Consider the following 16,576-nt stretch of genomic DNA (forward strand, 5'->3'; position numbering starts at 1 on the left):
TGGAACTTCAAGTCTTATTACCAGGCTGTATGTATTATACAATTTAATGCAATCTATTACAGCAGTCCTGTGCCAGAGAACTGATCATCAATAACCATCGTTATTGCATTACACCTGTCCATCTTACGCCGCCTCTATCAAGAGCCTCACAAATTACCACAGAGCTGAAAAAACTCCTAAATTGATCATTATGAACTTCAGAATTTAATGCATATTGGATCACATTAAATTGTGTTGTGGTATCTAAAACGGACAAGCCAGTGTACTCTTTAATATATCTATTTACTTCATTTCCTTAATGTCTGTGCAGCTTTTTTATTCTGGCGGTAATAAAATTACTACATTAAAGATACTGTAGCTTATAATTTAGTTTCATTGCATTTCTTTAATTGTTTACTCCCCCTTACTTATTTCTACTTATATATAGCTTTAAATTTATAATTTATGGTGTGGTTATATTTATCTTTCTTTTTTCCTTTATCAGGTCTGTTTCTCCCCTGTGATGGATTGGCGACCTGTCCAGGGTGTACCCAGCCTTTCGCCCGATGTCAGCTGGGATTGGCTCCAGCCCCCCCGCGACACTGTACACAGGAAAAGCGGTTGACTATGGATGGATGGATGGATTGTCTGTTTCTTCTGCTGCTGTACCTACTTACCTACATGAGGATCGAAGTGTCAATTCTCTGAATTGTCTGTTGTTTATTTTGATAATGCAGGTCTGCATCATTTGTGGGTGCCTGCCTCAGGTAGGTTTGTGTTCCTATGAAACACTTCTGAAACGTTTGTTAGTTGAGGCAAAAAACTGTTCTGATGAACACGTTTTCAAACGCAGCAAATCAGAGGGAAAATGTAAACCATTTTGTTGTTTGCCTTTTATAGTATTTTGGCTGTGGAGATTGCTGTTCTTTAAATTTAAAACTGAGGAATGAGGAACAAATCAAAACTGTGTTTTTAATGGTCTAAGCTTTAAAAGAAAATACATGTTAATGACATGGAAGAAATTGTCTTCCATTCATTGACTTTACCTTCATTTACAGAGTCAGTTTCTCTGTAACTTACCTAAAGTGACAATTGTATGAACATCTCTGAATCTAGAAAAGCTTTGCTTACATTTCATCTGGTTTATTTGTCTCTTTGATGATAACTTATCATCAAGGAGAGTTAAACATCATGTGTTTAAGAGAGGCTCAAACTGCTGAACATGGATTCAGATTTACATTTAATGTCCGTTGTTAAACCCAAAATGCAACAGGATTGATCTGCACCAGCAGAATTAAATTTGTGGTGAGACTGTGTGACCTGTGGATAAAAATTTAATATTTACTTTATCAACACTTCACAGTGTAGTGAGGTGAAGCCATCTCATGATCTTGGCATGGAGCCTAAGATGATTTTGCACAGCAACACACTAATGTTTCGGCTGATATAAAATCACACATGACAGCAGAGAAGATAATGACTCTTTTGAATTGGAGGTTTTTTTCCAGCTGTTGCAGATAAACAATAAAAATACTAAAGCGCCTTTTGTCATTCACACGGTACAACAGGATGCCAAATTTATCTGCATTCTGAAAGATGACCTGTCTGAATTGTCTTTATGTGTACCGACATGTCGAAATGGTTGATCCTTGCAGCACATCCAGGAACTTTTGTTTACTTAAACTCATTTCTCCAAGTTTGTGCATGTCAGCGTTTTAAAATGTCATGGTTTATTTAACGTGTTGTAATATCATACCACGCTTTTCAGCTACATCAGCAGAACAGAGAAGGAATTCTTGTGTGACTATGCAAGGATACCAAAGCTAGAAATCTGATCAAACATTTACTTGTTGAAAAAACCTCACCTTCATATGTTATAAATAAACCTAGCAAGAGGTTAGTCAATTAATGTGAGAGTCATCTAAAAAAAAGAGAAGAACAAAAAAGGCGTGAGATGACTGGAATGACCACCTACAATTTTGATACTGGCTTTTGAGATTTTGTGATTGTACAAATAAGGGTCATTCAATGCAATCTTTATCTGAAATACATCCGTATACAAAAGAGGCTTTAATTCTTTTACTATGAAAAGCTCCAAACTGCAATTTTGTTTTACATTCAGCCAATTGAGTGCTTGATACAAAACCTAAAGAAGCAGTCCTTTATTTTAGGGCTTAATGTACGATTATTTTCATTACTGATTAATCTGGCGATATTTTCTCAGTCAATCAATTCATTGTTTGATCTATAATACAGAAAATAGTAATAATATTTAGCTTGTTTTGTCTGACAAATACCCAAAGATATTCATTTTAATGTCCTAGATGACTGAGAAAACCAGCAAATATTCACATTAGACGCTGAACCAGCTGAAGAACATTTTTGTTACTTTCACAATTTCTAAAATTATGAAAATTGTTTATAATTTTCCTGCTGATTGACTATTTCATTAATCATTTCAGCTCTACTTGATGTTGCCAGTAATCACAGGGCTTACTATACTATAGGGTACCTGTGCAGTATCTACTGTAGATTTTGGATTGTGTATTAGTGATAACAACCTGTGCACTTCAGTGATCAATAAATGCCATATTAACATCTGACAGGCATCCTGATTATGTTTGATGAAAAGAAGACGAGCAGAAACATTTACTTTGTTAGTATTCATAATAGTTTGTATACACAATGTATAGGAGCACCAATAAAAAAACATCTTTTTTTCCAAACATTTTTTTTCAACGTTTTTTAAAAAGCCACAGATTTTTTTTTCCTACAGAAAGCAAAGTAAGCTCTGTACATGAACAAGCAACAACAGAATTCCTCATCATGAGCTGCGACGTAAACAACTCGGCTGCTCAAATTCATATCATCTCTGAAGCAAAAAAATAAAAATAAACATAAAAAACAAGACCAGCTGCCTGCTGCTTACCTAGGACACTACGATACACAAACAGCTTTTGATATTTAAAACACAAGATATGTAAGAAATGTACTTTTCAAAAATTGTGAAAAAGTGCAATACAGGTTCAACTGTTTACAACTCAATAGATTATTTCCCAAATGGAGTCCGGTCCTTTTTCTCCCCCCACCCCTTTCTTTTCAATCATTTTTTCCCCCACAAAACTTGTTCCTTGTTTGTATCCATAGTTAAAATCTCTTACAGTTATATTGACATTCATGACGATGTACATTTATGGAAACATGGTATTCACAAAAGTAGAGCAAATTACTATGATTGCAAATGACAAATTTCTTTGGGTAAGAGGGTAATGAAAAACTAGTTTCTTAGATGAACTTTTTTTCCTTTTCTTTTTTTTTTAACATCGGATTTGTGTATAGAACAAGCTTCGTTTTTTTTCTTCATACAAAAACTACCATGTAAAAAAAATCTGGGAGTCCCATTCAAAAGGCCAACATCTTTGCATCTTATAAGATTTGTAGAAGAACCAGGGCATTTGATGAAGAACAGCAGGAAAATACAGCAAACCCACTCCGCTGTGGAAAAATGCACACGTGGTTCAGCAGTACAGACTTCTGAAACCAAATATTGGTTTTTGGAAACAACACACACATCCGACCGAACTACTCGTATAAAAGATAACTTGTCTGTTGCAGGTGATTGATTGATTGATCAGGTGTCATGTGAGGATTTTTTAAAATTTTTTCTTTTATTTTTAGAAGGAGTGGGAGGTCAGCACCCTGAGTCCTAGGTAGCTACCCCTGGCTTGTGAGGAGATACTGTCAAGTTCCACAGAACTTTATAAAAACTGCCATGGCAGCGAGCGACATCCTCGGAGAGCAGATTCATCTCAACTGTCCAACATACAAACATGTTGGTAAGGCTTTTAAAACGGAGCTCCCACAACAAACAAAAGACTGGAAAAGACATTTTAATGTACAAAGCGGGCAACACAATGCCAGAGAAGAATGTAATGTAAAACAAATCCGGCTCCTCTCCCCTTTTGATATGAAAACTGAGTTTCAGGACTTATTTGTAATCCCACTTTCATCCCAAATAATAATAATGAAATACGGGAAACATCAAAAGAATGAGGCAGTTTAAAAAAAACAAAAAACAACATATGTACATGTTTATAAGGATATGTGTGTAAAAAAAAATACAATAACATAGAAAATAATAAAAGTCATGGCACAATATATGGACAAGGGGTTTAAAAACAAAACGACCACATTTATGAATAATGAAGACTTGTAAAGGGGGGGCTGATATCCAATGTTCACTTCACTGAAACGGCCCAATAGATATACAAAATGCACAAAGAAAACACTAATCAAACAAACACTGTGTGTAGACTGCGCCGCATGAGCACCAACATCAAAAACCAGCATATTTTTTGGACTTTCTCCTTTTGACTTGACATTGAATCAACCGTTGTCTCATCTTGACTGAGCGTTCGCAACAAAAAACCTACCGTACGTATTTTTGCTGAGGAAACAATTCACAATCTTCCGGTTGAAAGCAACCAATGTTTTAAAAGTTCATTGTCTCTGAGAATGGTTCTTCATAAAAAGATGAAGCGTGTCACTTTTTTCTTCCCTCTCATGGCAATCTCCTTCCTGAGACTGAGCAAGGTAAGCCGGAAAAAGTTCTTAAGTTTCAGTCTGGAGTTGGGTTTTTTTTCTCTGCAGGGGGATGTGAGAGTGTTCTTGGGCACAAGAAGCCATTTTTTGTCCACCAGCCTCTGGCTCCCAAGGTTTTTATTTGTGTGTGTTTGTTTGACTTACGAGTGTGTGTCTTTTTGTATTTACGTGTAGATGACAGAGAAAGTGTGTCTGCGTGTGTGTGAAGGTGTGTGTGCATGCTCATGGCGCTGTGGTGATGGCATTCAGGTCCTTCATCAGGCCCTCGAGGTGGGCCATCTCCTCGGTCAGCTCATCGGGCTCGTAGCTCTGAGGGAGAGGAACAGGGTTACTGCGAGGGGCGGGGGAGGGACAGGGAGGGAGGGAGGCAAGCACCTGGAGGAAGGGAGGGAGGAGAAAAGAAGAGAGGAGAGGAGAGGAGGGTCAGTCAGGGATCTTTCACAGATGACAGGGGGAGTAGTATGGGTGGGGCGAGACGAGCTGGGGGATGGGTCAATGGGACTGAAGCGTTGTACAAAACAAAAACAGAAAGAGGCAGCAGACGAAAGCAAAACATCCAGAACCAAAGAGACGGCGATGTCAACAGATGATCAACAGCCAATCAAGGATTAGGAGATGGGAGAAAAGATTCAATGGTAAAAATAAAATCATTCCAGTTATGGGTTGTTGTTAAGACCAGTTGTTAAAAGTTAAATGAATTGATCAAAAGGCAGCCGACAACGCCACAAAAAATGGTGAGATTGAAGTTGGAAAGAATAAAAAGAGAGAAAGAACAAACAGAAAATGTGGTTAAAACCAATGTCCAGTTTAAAGTAACTGTATAATCCAGTGTAAACATCTGACATGGATTTGGAAGGAATGTGTGATTGGTATAATTTTAAAATGCCAGACTGAATAAATATTAAATCTTCACCACCAATCGGCCAGGTAACAACACACTGCATTGCAACAAGAAGCCAGTGTGGGGCGCTATACTCACGCTGTCTACATCTTCCAGCATCTTGCTGGTCTCTGGCACATCAGGAGCGTTGGGCACAGTGACTATCATCGGCGTTCGTGTCCGTCCTAGTGTTCCAATAGAGGCTGTTTTAACAACGTGGGGGTGAGTAGGAGGGCCTGAAGGCCACAGATACACACAAATATACAACAGTCAGTGAAGGCAACACATGACAAAAACTACAGTGCCCAGCTGTTCTAAGAAATTGTTTTTCCTTTTGTGTGTGATTTACATCTTCAGTACGAACCAGTGGGCTTGGAGACTGGTCTTTTTATGCAACTTGTGGACAAACAAACTGAATATTGCCAGCCTCGTCCTTTAACTTTAGGTGTAAAGACAAAAAGACAATGAGGATGAAATGGAGGAAAAGCTGCTTATTGAGGAAAGTAATTTGCATTTGTAGACATCAACACCGGGCAGAACTCTTAAGGGGCTATTCTAACTACTGGTCAAGTTTGTTATCAGAATACTTTTCATTTGTCAGAGAAAACTTTACAACAAAATATCTAAATAAATATACAGTTACAAATGAAGCAAGTATAAAATTCTTTATCAATGTTTTGCATGTAAAAATCTGCTCATAATGTCATGCACACTACTGTGCGCCAAAACCAACAGACTCAGGAACAGTTTCTTCGCACAAGCAATCTCACTGATGAACAGCTGATTTCTGCCTCACAGTGTCAGAAACAACTTCTGTGCAATAACCCAGTAACTCTGTCTCTAATCAGTCACCTGTTTACTGGTTACCACTTATTATTTATTCATCATTCTCTATTTCAGAGCCGTTGATACTGTTCATATTGTTATATTGTATATACTATATACCAAATCCACCTACCTCAAGTACATAACACCTGCACATTTTACTTATAATAATATTTTTATATATTTATTCCAGCATCCTTTGCTCCATCACACTGTGTACATGTATGCTTGTATGTATGTGTATGTGCACCTGTATATCACATCCACCTCCGACATGTACATAATAATAACAACAACAATGGTAATAATTTACTCCTGGATCCTTTGCACTCTTCTCTCAATCTGTCCATTTTGTTTTGTTTATAGTGTGTATATATTTATTCTCTATACTGTAGCCTGTGTTTGATTTTATAACTGTATTATTGCATTATTATTGTATTATTGTATGAGTAAGCACATCGTGAGCAATGTACAACCCAGAGTCAAATTCCTCCTATGTGTACACATACCTGGCAAATAAAACTGATTCTGATTCTCTGTTGGTTTTAATTCAATCTGTACCCAATGAATGACAATCACATCATCAATCAACCATCTTTGCAGTTTGAACAGCTTGCAGGACAGGAGGCAGCCTTGTAGTCTGACCTGAGCTTAATTGTGTGTGTGTGTGTGTGTGTGTGTGTGTGTTTCTGCTCACCACTCTGAGCCAGCAGGGGAGCGCTGGGCAGGGCAGGCGACTCATAGGATGGATGGCTGGTGGCTGGGATCGCAGGTACTGCGAAGCTCTTGAGTGGGTGGGCGTGGGCGTGTGGGTGGGCCGAGCGGTGGGGGGGCAGGTTGCTGGAGTAGCTGGGCTCCTCCTCTGTGGTGGTGGAGCCGTGGTAGCTGCCCTCAGGGTCGGCCATGATCTCCGAGGGGCAAGAGGCCTGGGAGGAAGTGGTGGCTACAGGGAGGGGCTCTGAACTGGAGGTATTCCTCACCGACTCTGGAGAAGGAGCAGAGGGGGATTAAGGAGAGACAATGAACAGGATTACAGTCTTTATACACAGTGGAAGAACTTTACTGTACCACAGGTGATTATGTTAATATTTCTGATATTAGGAAACAAATATGAACACTGTAATATGTGAAGTGGCTTCTCTCTTTTTTTTTTTTTTTTACAGTTTTCTTTACACTATATGCAATGACACTACAGAGCACTAGAGCTCAAAACTATTAGTTGATGATTGATAAACAGAAAATTGTCAACAAATTGACCAAATTGTTTGTCATTGTTAGGCAAAAATAATTCGTTTCAGCTTCTCAAATGTGATTTACAAGTTTTATTTGTATTCTTTGATAGTAAAATGAATATATTTGAGATTTGAACAAAGCAAGCTATTTAAATATATCAACTTGGTCTCTTGTTATGAGCATTTTTCACTTATATCTGACAAACAATTGATTGAAAAAAAAATGATTAGCTTGACAATAAAATCATTGTTAGTAGAAGCCCTACATTGCACATTTATATTTTGTCTTTCTGGCCAATGAAACTCGCTTAGCAGAAATGAGAACCACTGTTACTCATTCTTCAATTTGCACTGACGGCACTTTTGGACTTGTCATTATATTTCCTGGAAACACTGATCATAGTCACCACAGTTCTTTTTTTCCACGCAGGGATCAACCATTCTCTATTCATCAAGATTCTTTAATATCTGAATAGGGAGGTTAGGGCTTAATTTAAAATATTGTCATGTTTGAAAATAACTCTGTACCATGCCAAAATATTGATATATATAGCACATATTTAAATAAAAAGTTTGATACCAAAAAACTATAAAGTATTATTTTATAATGATATGAAATGTTTGTTATTTGTATATGTTTATATCAAGCAAATCTTAACATTAAGACTTAGTATTGTTTCTTTATAAACATGACTGACTACATGATTACGCAACAATCATAACTATTTGAACTATTGAACAATCAACAGTTGAGCCCACTGTAAAGCATTATTAATAATTTAAGAAGGCAGGGAGGTCAGGGAAGAGTGGTTAGTAACACCTGAAACTAAAATATGAACATGAAAGATGGCAGCTGTGTGTAAATGAATGACAAATGAATGAATCATAACTGACTGCCCTATCTGCCTCTGTCCTTCTCCTGCTGTCCAGCAGGTGGCAGTGTCTCACCTGTAGAGTCCACCCTGTCTAGATAGGAGATGGGGGTGGCGCAGGCATGCGGGCGTTGGTGCCCGCTGCCCTGGTGGTAGAGGTAGCTGCGTGTTGGAGAGGCCAGGCTGCCCATGTGATAATGGTGGTGATGGTTATCAAGGGAATGGATGGGGTGAGCACTAATCACAGCTGTGAATGGAAATGGATACACATGGATACACACACACACACACACACACAAACAGGACGAGATGTTTAACCAGCTGTAATAATGATGAAGAATGTGGAAATATTGCTGGTGGTGCACACACACACACACACGCGCGCAGTTTTCTGAAATAAACACATTTAAATGGGAAGAAAAAGACGAAGAAATTTAGAAAAACACAAACAAATGAAAATCTTGTGGGAAGAATGAAATGGACTTGTTCTCTAGATTATACAAACCGAGAAATTGTTTGTTAAAAAATCTTCATGCTCCAATTTCTAAGTTAATATTTTCCAAATTGACTGCGGAATATCTGTAATTTATGACAAGCTCACTTATCACACACACACACACACACACACACACACACACTTACGCTGAGGCGGCTGTGCGTCAAAAGGCATCATCATTTTAGGCCTCATCCCTCGTCGGCCTGCTAATGTAGACATGCTGTCCTCTGATTCGTGGCCTAAAAGGTACGGTGGAAACCAGCCAATCAGAAAGAGCTGCTACTCTATTGTTCTTTTTTTGTGAATGATCCATCTGTAGACCTCAGGATCCTTAATCAAATTTATATCATTGGGTTTTGATTGCATCTCCAAATGTCACACTAAGCACGTTTTGTTATGAATTATATTTAGTGGATTTACTGCACTTGCAGAAAGTTGTAGTATTTGCAGTGTGTGCTTGCAGCACTGCAATTATGACAGGTAATGGTCATTATGTATGAAAAACATGAAATGTTCTGCATGATAAATAAATAAAAAAACAACAGCAAACACACATGTTGACTTGTGAAACAAAAACACCACCAAATTCTCCTCCTGCCATGCTCCTGGAAGCAAATTTGAGGGTATTAACACATTTCCTGCCTAAAAAAAAACAACTAAAATGTATTTTTCTCATCTCCGAGCAAAACTCAAGAAGTTCGCTGTGTTATTATGCATGTAAGCTCCGACAGCAGGAGTGACATTTCACTTTGATCTCTTTCCCAGAACATAAACTTTTAAGTCATCCCCCCTTGGGCAAGACTGACCACGGTAGGAGTTACGTCGCTGCTGCAGGTGAGGGTTGTTGTCCAGGCCGCTGTCAGCCGGCGTGATATCCTGCGAGGTGCGGGGGATTGGCGTTTCAGTCATAACTGGGTTGGGGTCTGGCGACTTGTCCATGGGTTTGAGTTCTAGCCTCTCATGGTGAATCCAAAGATCAGGTGGCTTCAGGTCTTTGGAGTTTCCCTTGTATTTGTGGGAGCTGTTTGAAGACTTTGAGGCTGCCCGCTTTCTGTAAAAGAGAAAGTCGAAGTAAGGGTGACAGAATGATCTAATTTATTATTTAGAGAGAAGGTGGGACACAGGAGGGAGCTCAGCTGTAGGTTGGTAAAAAAAAAAAGGACAAAGGACAAGAAAGGTAAAAGCATGGCTGAGATTCTTACTTTTTCTGGTGGGACGTGGTGCGCCGTGTGCACAGGAAGGCCCCCACCACCACCACGATGATGGTGAAGGCTCCCACTGAGATGATGATGACAATGACCAGGATGTGATTTTCACTGTTGCCTCCCACACCTGATTTACCTCAAGAGGAGAAAAATTGGATTAAACTACATACATTTAAACACACTTCTTTAAAGACACTGGTGAGTCACTGCCAGGGGAACAAGGCAAAACTACAACAAAAATATGGACTGAAAAAGTCAGTTCAAATGGCAGATTTCAAAATGCAAAGTTCAACTTTCTAGACACACAGATCATAATTTTAGTTGCTATTATGTCCGACTGACAGCATGATACCTGAACAGGACTGTTAAAGAAGGTGGGATGGGAGGAAAATCTTACCAACTGCAGTTCCAGGTTCCTGTGGATGATGGTGTCCTGGAGGTCCTGGCTTCGGTGGGAGATTTGAAGCTGATTCAAAATGGAAAAATTACATTCTAATAAACTCTTATGGCATCTTCTACTGTAACATTGATGTCTCTGTAAAACCTACACAAAATACTAATTTGTCTACACATAAAAAAAGCACAAAAAGATTTTACAGCCCAAGTTGTCACCAGCACAGAAGATGGAAATGTTAAGAGAAAGAGTTACACAAGGTGCAGAGTCAGCAGTGAAAGATAAAGAGTGGAAGGGGAGTTTACCTTGGTCATTAGCCATTTTGTCAGAGGACTCAGCTTAACAGGCCAAAGGAGAGCAGGGAGGGAGAGACAATAAAAAGCAAAAAACAGGTTAGCCCGAAAAGAGCAGCAAGGGAGAAATAAATAGAGCGAGAGATGAGGATTGTGAGGAGGAAGAAAAGTGAAAAACTAGAAGAATGAGAAATAGTGAGAAAACCAAACAGCAACAGTGTACTACAGACAGACTAATATTAAGAGTAAAGCATCTAAATAAAAAATATAAACATTTCCTACAAATAGTAAAAAACAGATTGATGTTAAGTAAAATAAAAATAAAATAAAAAATAAAAATCATCCAATGGGTATTTTTCAAGATTTTCTTAAAAAATTATGCAGCCTTCTCAAATATTCAGATAAAAACAAGATAAGGTGTAAACAGCATCTCCAACTAACCTAAAATGGCTTTTTAAAATTGCCAATTTTCCTAACCAGACTTTGCAGTGATTCAGTCATCCCCAACCAATCACCAAGGCCTGGGAAACTTCCTGTCTCAGCTCTCAGGAGATTTTCCCACAGCAACTTCACCAGAAGAATTGTTAACTAGAAAATGTATTTCAGTGAGAACTAGTAGCATATGACTTCTAGGGAAAAGCCATCCTTGAAGAGCAGAGCACTGTTTAAATATCATCCATTGAGATTTTGATTTGTGCTGTGATGTAATAACAGGAGGTTTTGTATGATGAAATGTTTTAAATATGCAAACCCCTTACCAGATCATAATTCAACATGAGGACCTTTGTTGAGTCACACAAAGTACATTTTTTAAGCTGCATTAATCAATTATTTTGTACACTCGAAGGCAGAATAACTTCACAACAAAGTACCAAACCCCACAGCCTTTATATATTATCATCTACGGCTGTGTTCAGTTCAACTTTAGCATAGCTTTGTGTGAAAAAACACAGCCCTTTGTTTGATTTAAATGGAGCCATTCCAGCGACATAGTGGGAGTGCCAAACAACTCCCGTATTAAAAACAATGCAGGGGGTACCTGGGAAATAAGTAGAACCTGGCTCAACTTTGGCAATCATATACATGCAAGCACACATTCCAGGTGGATTACTTTGTAATGTGAAGCTTGTGTTTCTACTACCTTACAATGGTTGTGTCGGAAAATAGAATAGTTGCAGACGTGATAACTTTCCAGAGCTGTCAAAATATTTCATACTGTGTCACCAGTACCTTAACAAACAAGCCTCCACCAATGCAGCACCCTGTGTTGTCTTAACACAGGACTGTCTCCTTTTAGTTCTTTTGGAGTTCTGCATATGAAATCATACTTCAACTGGGAAAAGGGTGGATTCAATTTCCGTGTACCACTGATCCCCATCTTGTCTTGTTTTACAGACTTACTCTTTGGAGTGCGGAAATGTACGGCCTCAGACATGGGGCCCATGCCCTTTGAGTTTCGGGCCTGGATCTTGAAGTAGTAGGTGGTGTCCAGTGTTAGCTCCTGGATCTGGTGGGTCAGACGGTTGCCCACCACTGGTTCAATAACCCAGTCATGGACCTCAGCGTTTACATCTGTACTGTAGTAGATGATATAGCCTACAACAGGGAAGATCAGAAAGAGAAAGAAAAATCCATTACGAGTCAGTAGCTACAATATTTTTGAGCTACTTGGCCTCATTCTTCCAGGACAAACTGCACAATCAAAGTCATGAATCACACCCTTTATTAGATTTCCATAAATCACCGCGTTAAATCTCCTTTTAGAGAAAATGTTTAGGCCTGAGTGCAGTTATCAGATGGAAATGGAGATGAAGGTTCCTCTGCTACCACTACAACATAAAAAAGTGCATGGAAAATACCTTTGGACATTTCAGATTCGTAATCATTTTGTGTAGATCATTCAAAAAATGTGACTTCATTAGTCAATGTTAAGTAGGATTTGTTACAAAGACAGAAATTGAGTCTAGACTTTTCAGTGAGACCACAAAATGTGTAACACGCAAGAAAAACTTTGAGACTCACCAGTGATCTTTCCATTGGCCTCAGAGGGAGGCTGCCAGTTGACAATTATGGTGCGAGGTTTGTTCTCTTTGCTCACCACAGTCACATCTTTCGGGGAGGAGCTGGGAACTGTTGGGGGTTGAGACAGGACATTTGTTGTACTGTTGAGAAGTTTACATAAAAAGGTTGAATGGCACAACATGGTGCGGTCACTAGTAGTTTTGCCACAGGATATGAGTAAACGGTGTGTGTCTTTGTGTTTGATTTTTGTGCTCATACCACCCTCAATACTGATGACCTAAAGTTTAAATGTGTGTGCATGTGTTTATGACCTCGTTGATACCATCCACTTGCACACTTTTGAAACAAACCCCTGGCTGGGCAGAAATGAAAACTAGCTTTTCTTCTACCTTTAAAAACAACAACAAAAAGTTCCACTTCTTGTTAAATTTGCAATAAATCTCAATCAAATAATGCTTATAAAGAAGCAGTTTCAAAGAAAATTAGTTTTGTTTTTAATGTCTGACTTATTGTCAGCCAACATTTGGCTCAGCAATTACAACTTACAATTGAGTATGACCTCAGATGCACTACAGCTGGCAAATTATTGCATCTTCAGTAGTAGGCACACAGCACTATTGGAATCACATACGAATCTTCAGGGGATTGTATATTTTCAATGCAAAATGGCTGATGAATTTAAATATTTAGAAGAACTATATGCTGCTATGGTGACAGTACAATAGAGTAATACAGTCTATGCAATTTGGATCCAGCTGACTCAGGGGAATTAATCATTTACTATCATTCCTCAGATATTGTGCCAAGCAAAAGGCAACATGAACTAGTGCCCACCAGAGTTTAACAGGAATGGAATAACGAACCAAATCCAAAACAAAATGTATTTTTCTCTATAAGCTTGAAGCCATAAAAAGGACAGGTCTTGGTTTGTGTTTGAGTCTGCAAATCAAGAAAAACTGTAAAAAAAAATAGATAAGAATAATTTGTTTCAACACAAAACTGTATTATTTTTTTAGCAATGACTATTATAATTATTGATGATTTTGTCCAATTGTGTATTTTGCATGGAAGCAGGGTTAGTCTAACTGAAATTATATTCCGCAATCACCAAATTTGCTGTGGTTTCCTCATTTCCACTTTCAGTTAACGTAAGATTTATTGATAAATACCTGTCTTATTATTTGGATCATATTATACTGTGCAGTGACAGCTCGACTTTCCTCAGGTGTGTTCTCTGCTTCCAATTGGGCTGCAAAAAGTGAAATGTTACTCCCAGCCAGCCAGGGGCTCGTTACACTGGACATGTTGGTTTATGTTGTTGTGATTATGTACATTTTGTGTTTCTGCACAATTATTAATGTGTATGTGTGCGTGTGCGTGCGCGCTCCTACTGGTCTCAAAGGTGGTGCCCTGTGCAGTCATGCTCCACGTGCTTGTGCGGCGGCCTTTTGTCACCATAACAGAGAACTCGTACAGTGTGTTGGGCTTCAGACCCGTCACCATGTGGTTCAGGCTCGTGGTGTTGGCCATCTGGGGAGAGACAGGCAAACACGCACACACGCACACAAATTCAGTTTGTTTGATTGCAGATTACATTTACTGAACACCGATGAAGTATCCAGAGTCAAAAGTGTTTAAACTTTTCTGACTGATTATTTTCTTGATTAATCTATTCATATTTTTTCTAATAAATGCCAGAAAATTGTGAAAACTAGCCATCGCAAAAGCTCAAATATTAAAATGTCTTGTTTTCTCTGACTAACACTCCAAAACTAAACATATTAAATTTATTATCTGACAAGTGAGAAGCTGGAACAAGTGATTATCTGACACTTTTGCTAGAAAAATGATTTCTACGAATATTACATTATCATAATCATCATTAATTTATCTCTTAATGGATTAATCGTTTCAGCCCTAAAACACAATCACTAGTGCGGATGTTATGCAGAGTTTAGGATGTATTACACACACTGACCACTGAGTGGAACCAGAACCTTTTACATTTTGTGATGCTCAGTTAAGTTTGGTGTGAAATGTAGTGCCACAGACAAGTGTAGCCACTATGAATAAACCAAATGTATGCAGCAGATTACAGTCACAAAAACCATAATGGTGCAAATGCAAAACACCAGGGGTACATTTCACATTTCTATGGCATTACAAACTTTAAACTGGTCACAAAATTACATTTATATAACCATTTATCTTGATCTTTTCTGGCAGGAGAGAAAGAAGGCACAGTCAGAGCTTGCTTGGGGTCACAGCAGCAACTAGTCAGGTTCACCAGGTCTCTAACAGCCCTATCTATAACATTGCGTGCTATGACAAAAGTGCAGTTCTCCGGTGGGGGCTGTCAAACAGAGGGCAGTGGGATAGGAAAAGAAAACACTCTGTCCTTTAGAAACATGTTGCTGTTTTGAGAGCAGTCGTCTGTTCAATAATGTACAAGCTTGTCTGGCTAGACTCGCTCTAAGAGGAGAGAGGACATAAAGAAGAGCCGCATTTAGGTGAAGGCATCACTGTTGGCATATACTTGCATTTATACAGAATGTTAAGATGTAGAGGAGTCCACACGTCCGTGATAAAAAAAAAACTCTTTAATAGACGTGTTAATATGTTGAATTTGGTTAATGGGACAGAAACATAATGAGCCAGTCGAAGTCTTTAATTACTGTCATAGTAGAATAAAACAATTTGAGTATCCACTCATGGCAAGCAAGACGTGACTGTGTGTGTGTCCTGAACTGGCTGTATGGAGAATGCACTGTCAGGTCTACACCCTCTTTTTCTACTTCTCAGTTTGTCTTGTCCTTGTTGAATAATTTATCAGTAAACGCAGGCCTTTATCTGAGCTGTGCTCGGTCACAAGTTTGCACACATGCATCCAACCATGAAAACACACACGCGCACACACACACACGCACGCACGTGCACACCCCTACTGTGATCCAGTATTGTGAGATGTGTAATCATCATAATTGAACTACAGGTCAAGAATCAGAAGCTGAATCTCAAACACCTTGTTTCAAGCTCTGCTCACTGTGACTCACTACAAATATTTTAACTCTGTTTAATACATTACACTCATGCTCATGGTGTCACACTGTATGCACTTTGAATCTGTGTGACATTGATCCCAATGTATCAATGTAAAATTTCAGTGCTGCAATGGATCATTTCAATGACCATGAACTCTAGATATGAGCTACTTTAGGATTATGATGAACTGATAAACAGAAATTAATCAATTATTGAGCAACTTTTTCATCCTTTCAACTTCTCAAATGTAATGCTTTGCAGCTTTGTAAACTGAATACCTTTAGGGTTTTGGACTGCTGGACTGACCAATGGCTATATAATATAAAAGCAAAATTAAAGTTATATTCCTTAATGTTTTATGAAATCAAACTAAATGTTTGATACTATGTATGAATGATTTTGTTCTGCAACAGCCATTCAATTATCTCTCTATATAGCAAAGTGCTGGGGTCTGCCATTCCCACTGCTGGATTCAAATTGCCTACCTATGCATGAGGAATTCACAGGAAACAATGCATGTATGAAATCCAGTGGTACTGTGGAAATCAGAATGTGGTTGCTTTTGGCATGATGAAAAAAGGCCAATTATTGACGGACTTCTTTATTAAAACAATGTGAGTTTGTTTGGCTGCACTTTTTTTTGCCTTTATTGCACAGTCGGCAGTGAAGAGGTTGACAGTAAACAAGGTGAGAAATGACATGTAACGCAGGCCGCTGGCTGGAATCGAACCGTG

General features: G+C 38.7%; 1 protein-coding gene across 15 annotated transcripts in view; it reads right to left on the minus strand.

Annotated features, from left to right (window-relative positions):
- Positions 1–2,623: 2,623 nt before the first annotated feature.
- The window catches only part of neo1a (neogenin 1a), a 156,573-nt gene continuing 142,620 nt past the window's right edge, over positions 2,624–16,576 (minus strand). For 3 of the 15 annotated variants that reach the window (XM_038700676.1, XM_038700685.1, XM_038700683.1), the window contains exons 18-29: positions 14,192–14,330; positions 12,801–12,908; positions 12,180–12,374; positions 10,791–10,823; positions 10,489–10,557; positions 10,089–10,227; positions 9,693–9,937; positions 9,033–9,125; positions 8,467–8,637; positions 6,984–7,271; positions 5,561–5,697; positions 2,624–4,956 (exon numbers count right to left, since the gene is read on the minus strand). In XM_038700676.1, the coding sequence (XP_038556604.1) occupies positions 4,804–4,956; positions 5,561–5,697; positions 6,984–7,271; positions 8,467–8,637; positions 9,033–9,125; positions 9,693–9,937; positions 10,089–10,227; positions 10,489–10,557; positions 10,791–10,823; positions 12,180–12,374; positions 12,801–12,908; positions 14,192–14,330 (1,770 nt within the window). In that variant the 3' untranslated portion in view covers positions 2,624–4,803. Of the gene's footprint in view, positions 5,083–5,560; positions 5,698–6,983; positions 7,272–8,466; positions 8,638–9,032; positions 9,126–9,692; positions 9,938–10,088; positions 10,228–10,488; positions 10,558–10,790; positions 10,824–12,179; positions 12,375–12,800; positions 12,909–14,191; positions 14,331–16,576 lie in introns of all 15 variants that reach the window. The other 12 variants (XM_038700684.1, XM_038700691.1, XM_038700677.1 and 9 more) reach the window with 11 other exon arrangements.

This window comes from Micropterus salmoides, unplaced genomic scaffold, assembly GCF_014851395.1.
Source record: "Micropterus salmoides isolate LMB-PRFRI ecotype aquatic unplaced genomic scaffold, ASM1485139v1 Ms_hic_scaffold_6, whole genome shotgun sequence".
NCBI lineage: Eukaryota > Metazoa > Chordata > Actinopteri > Centrarchiformes > Centrarchidae > Micropterus > Micropterus salmoides.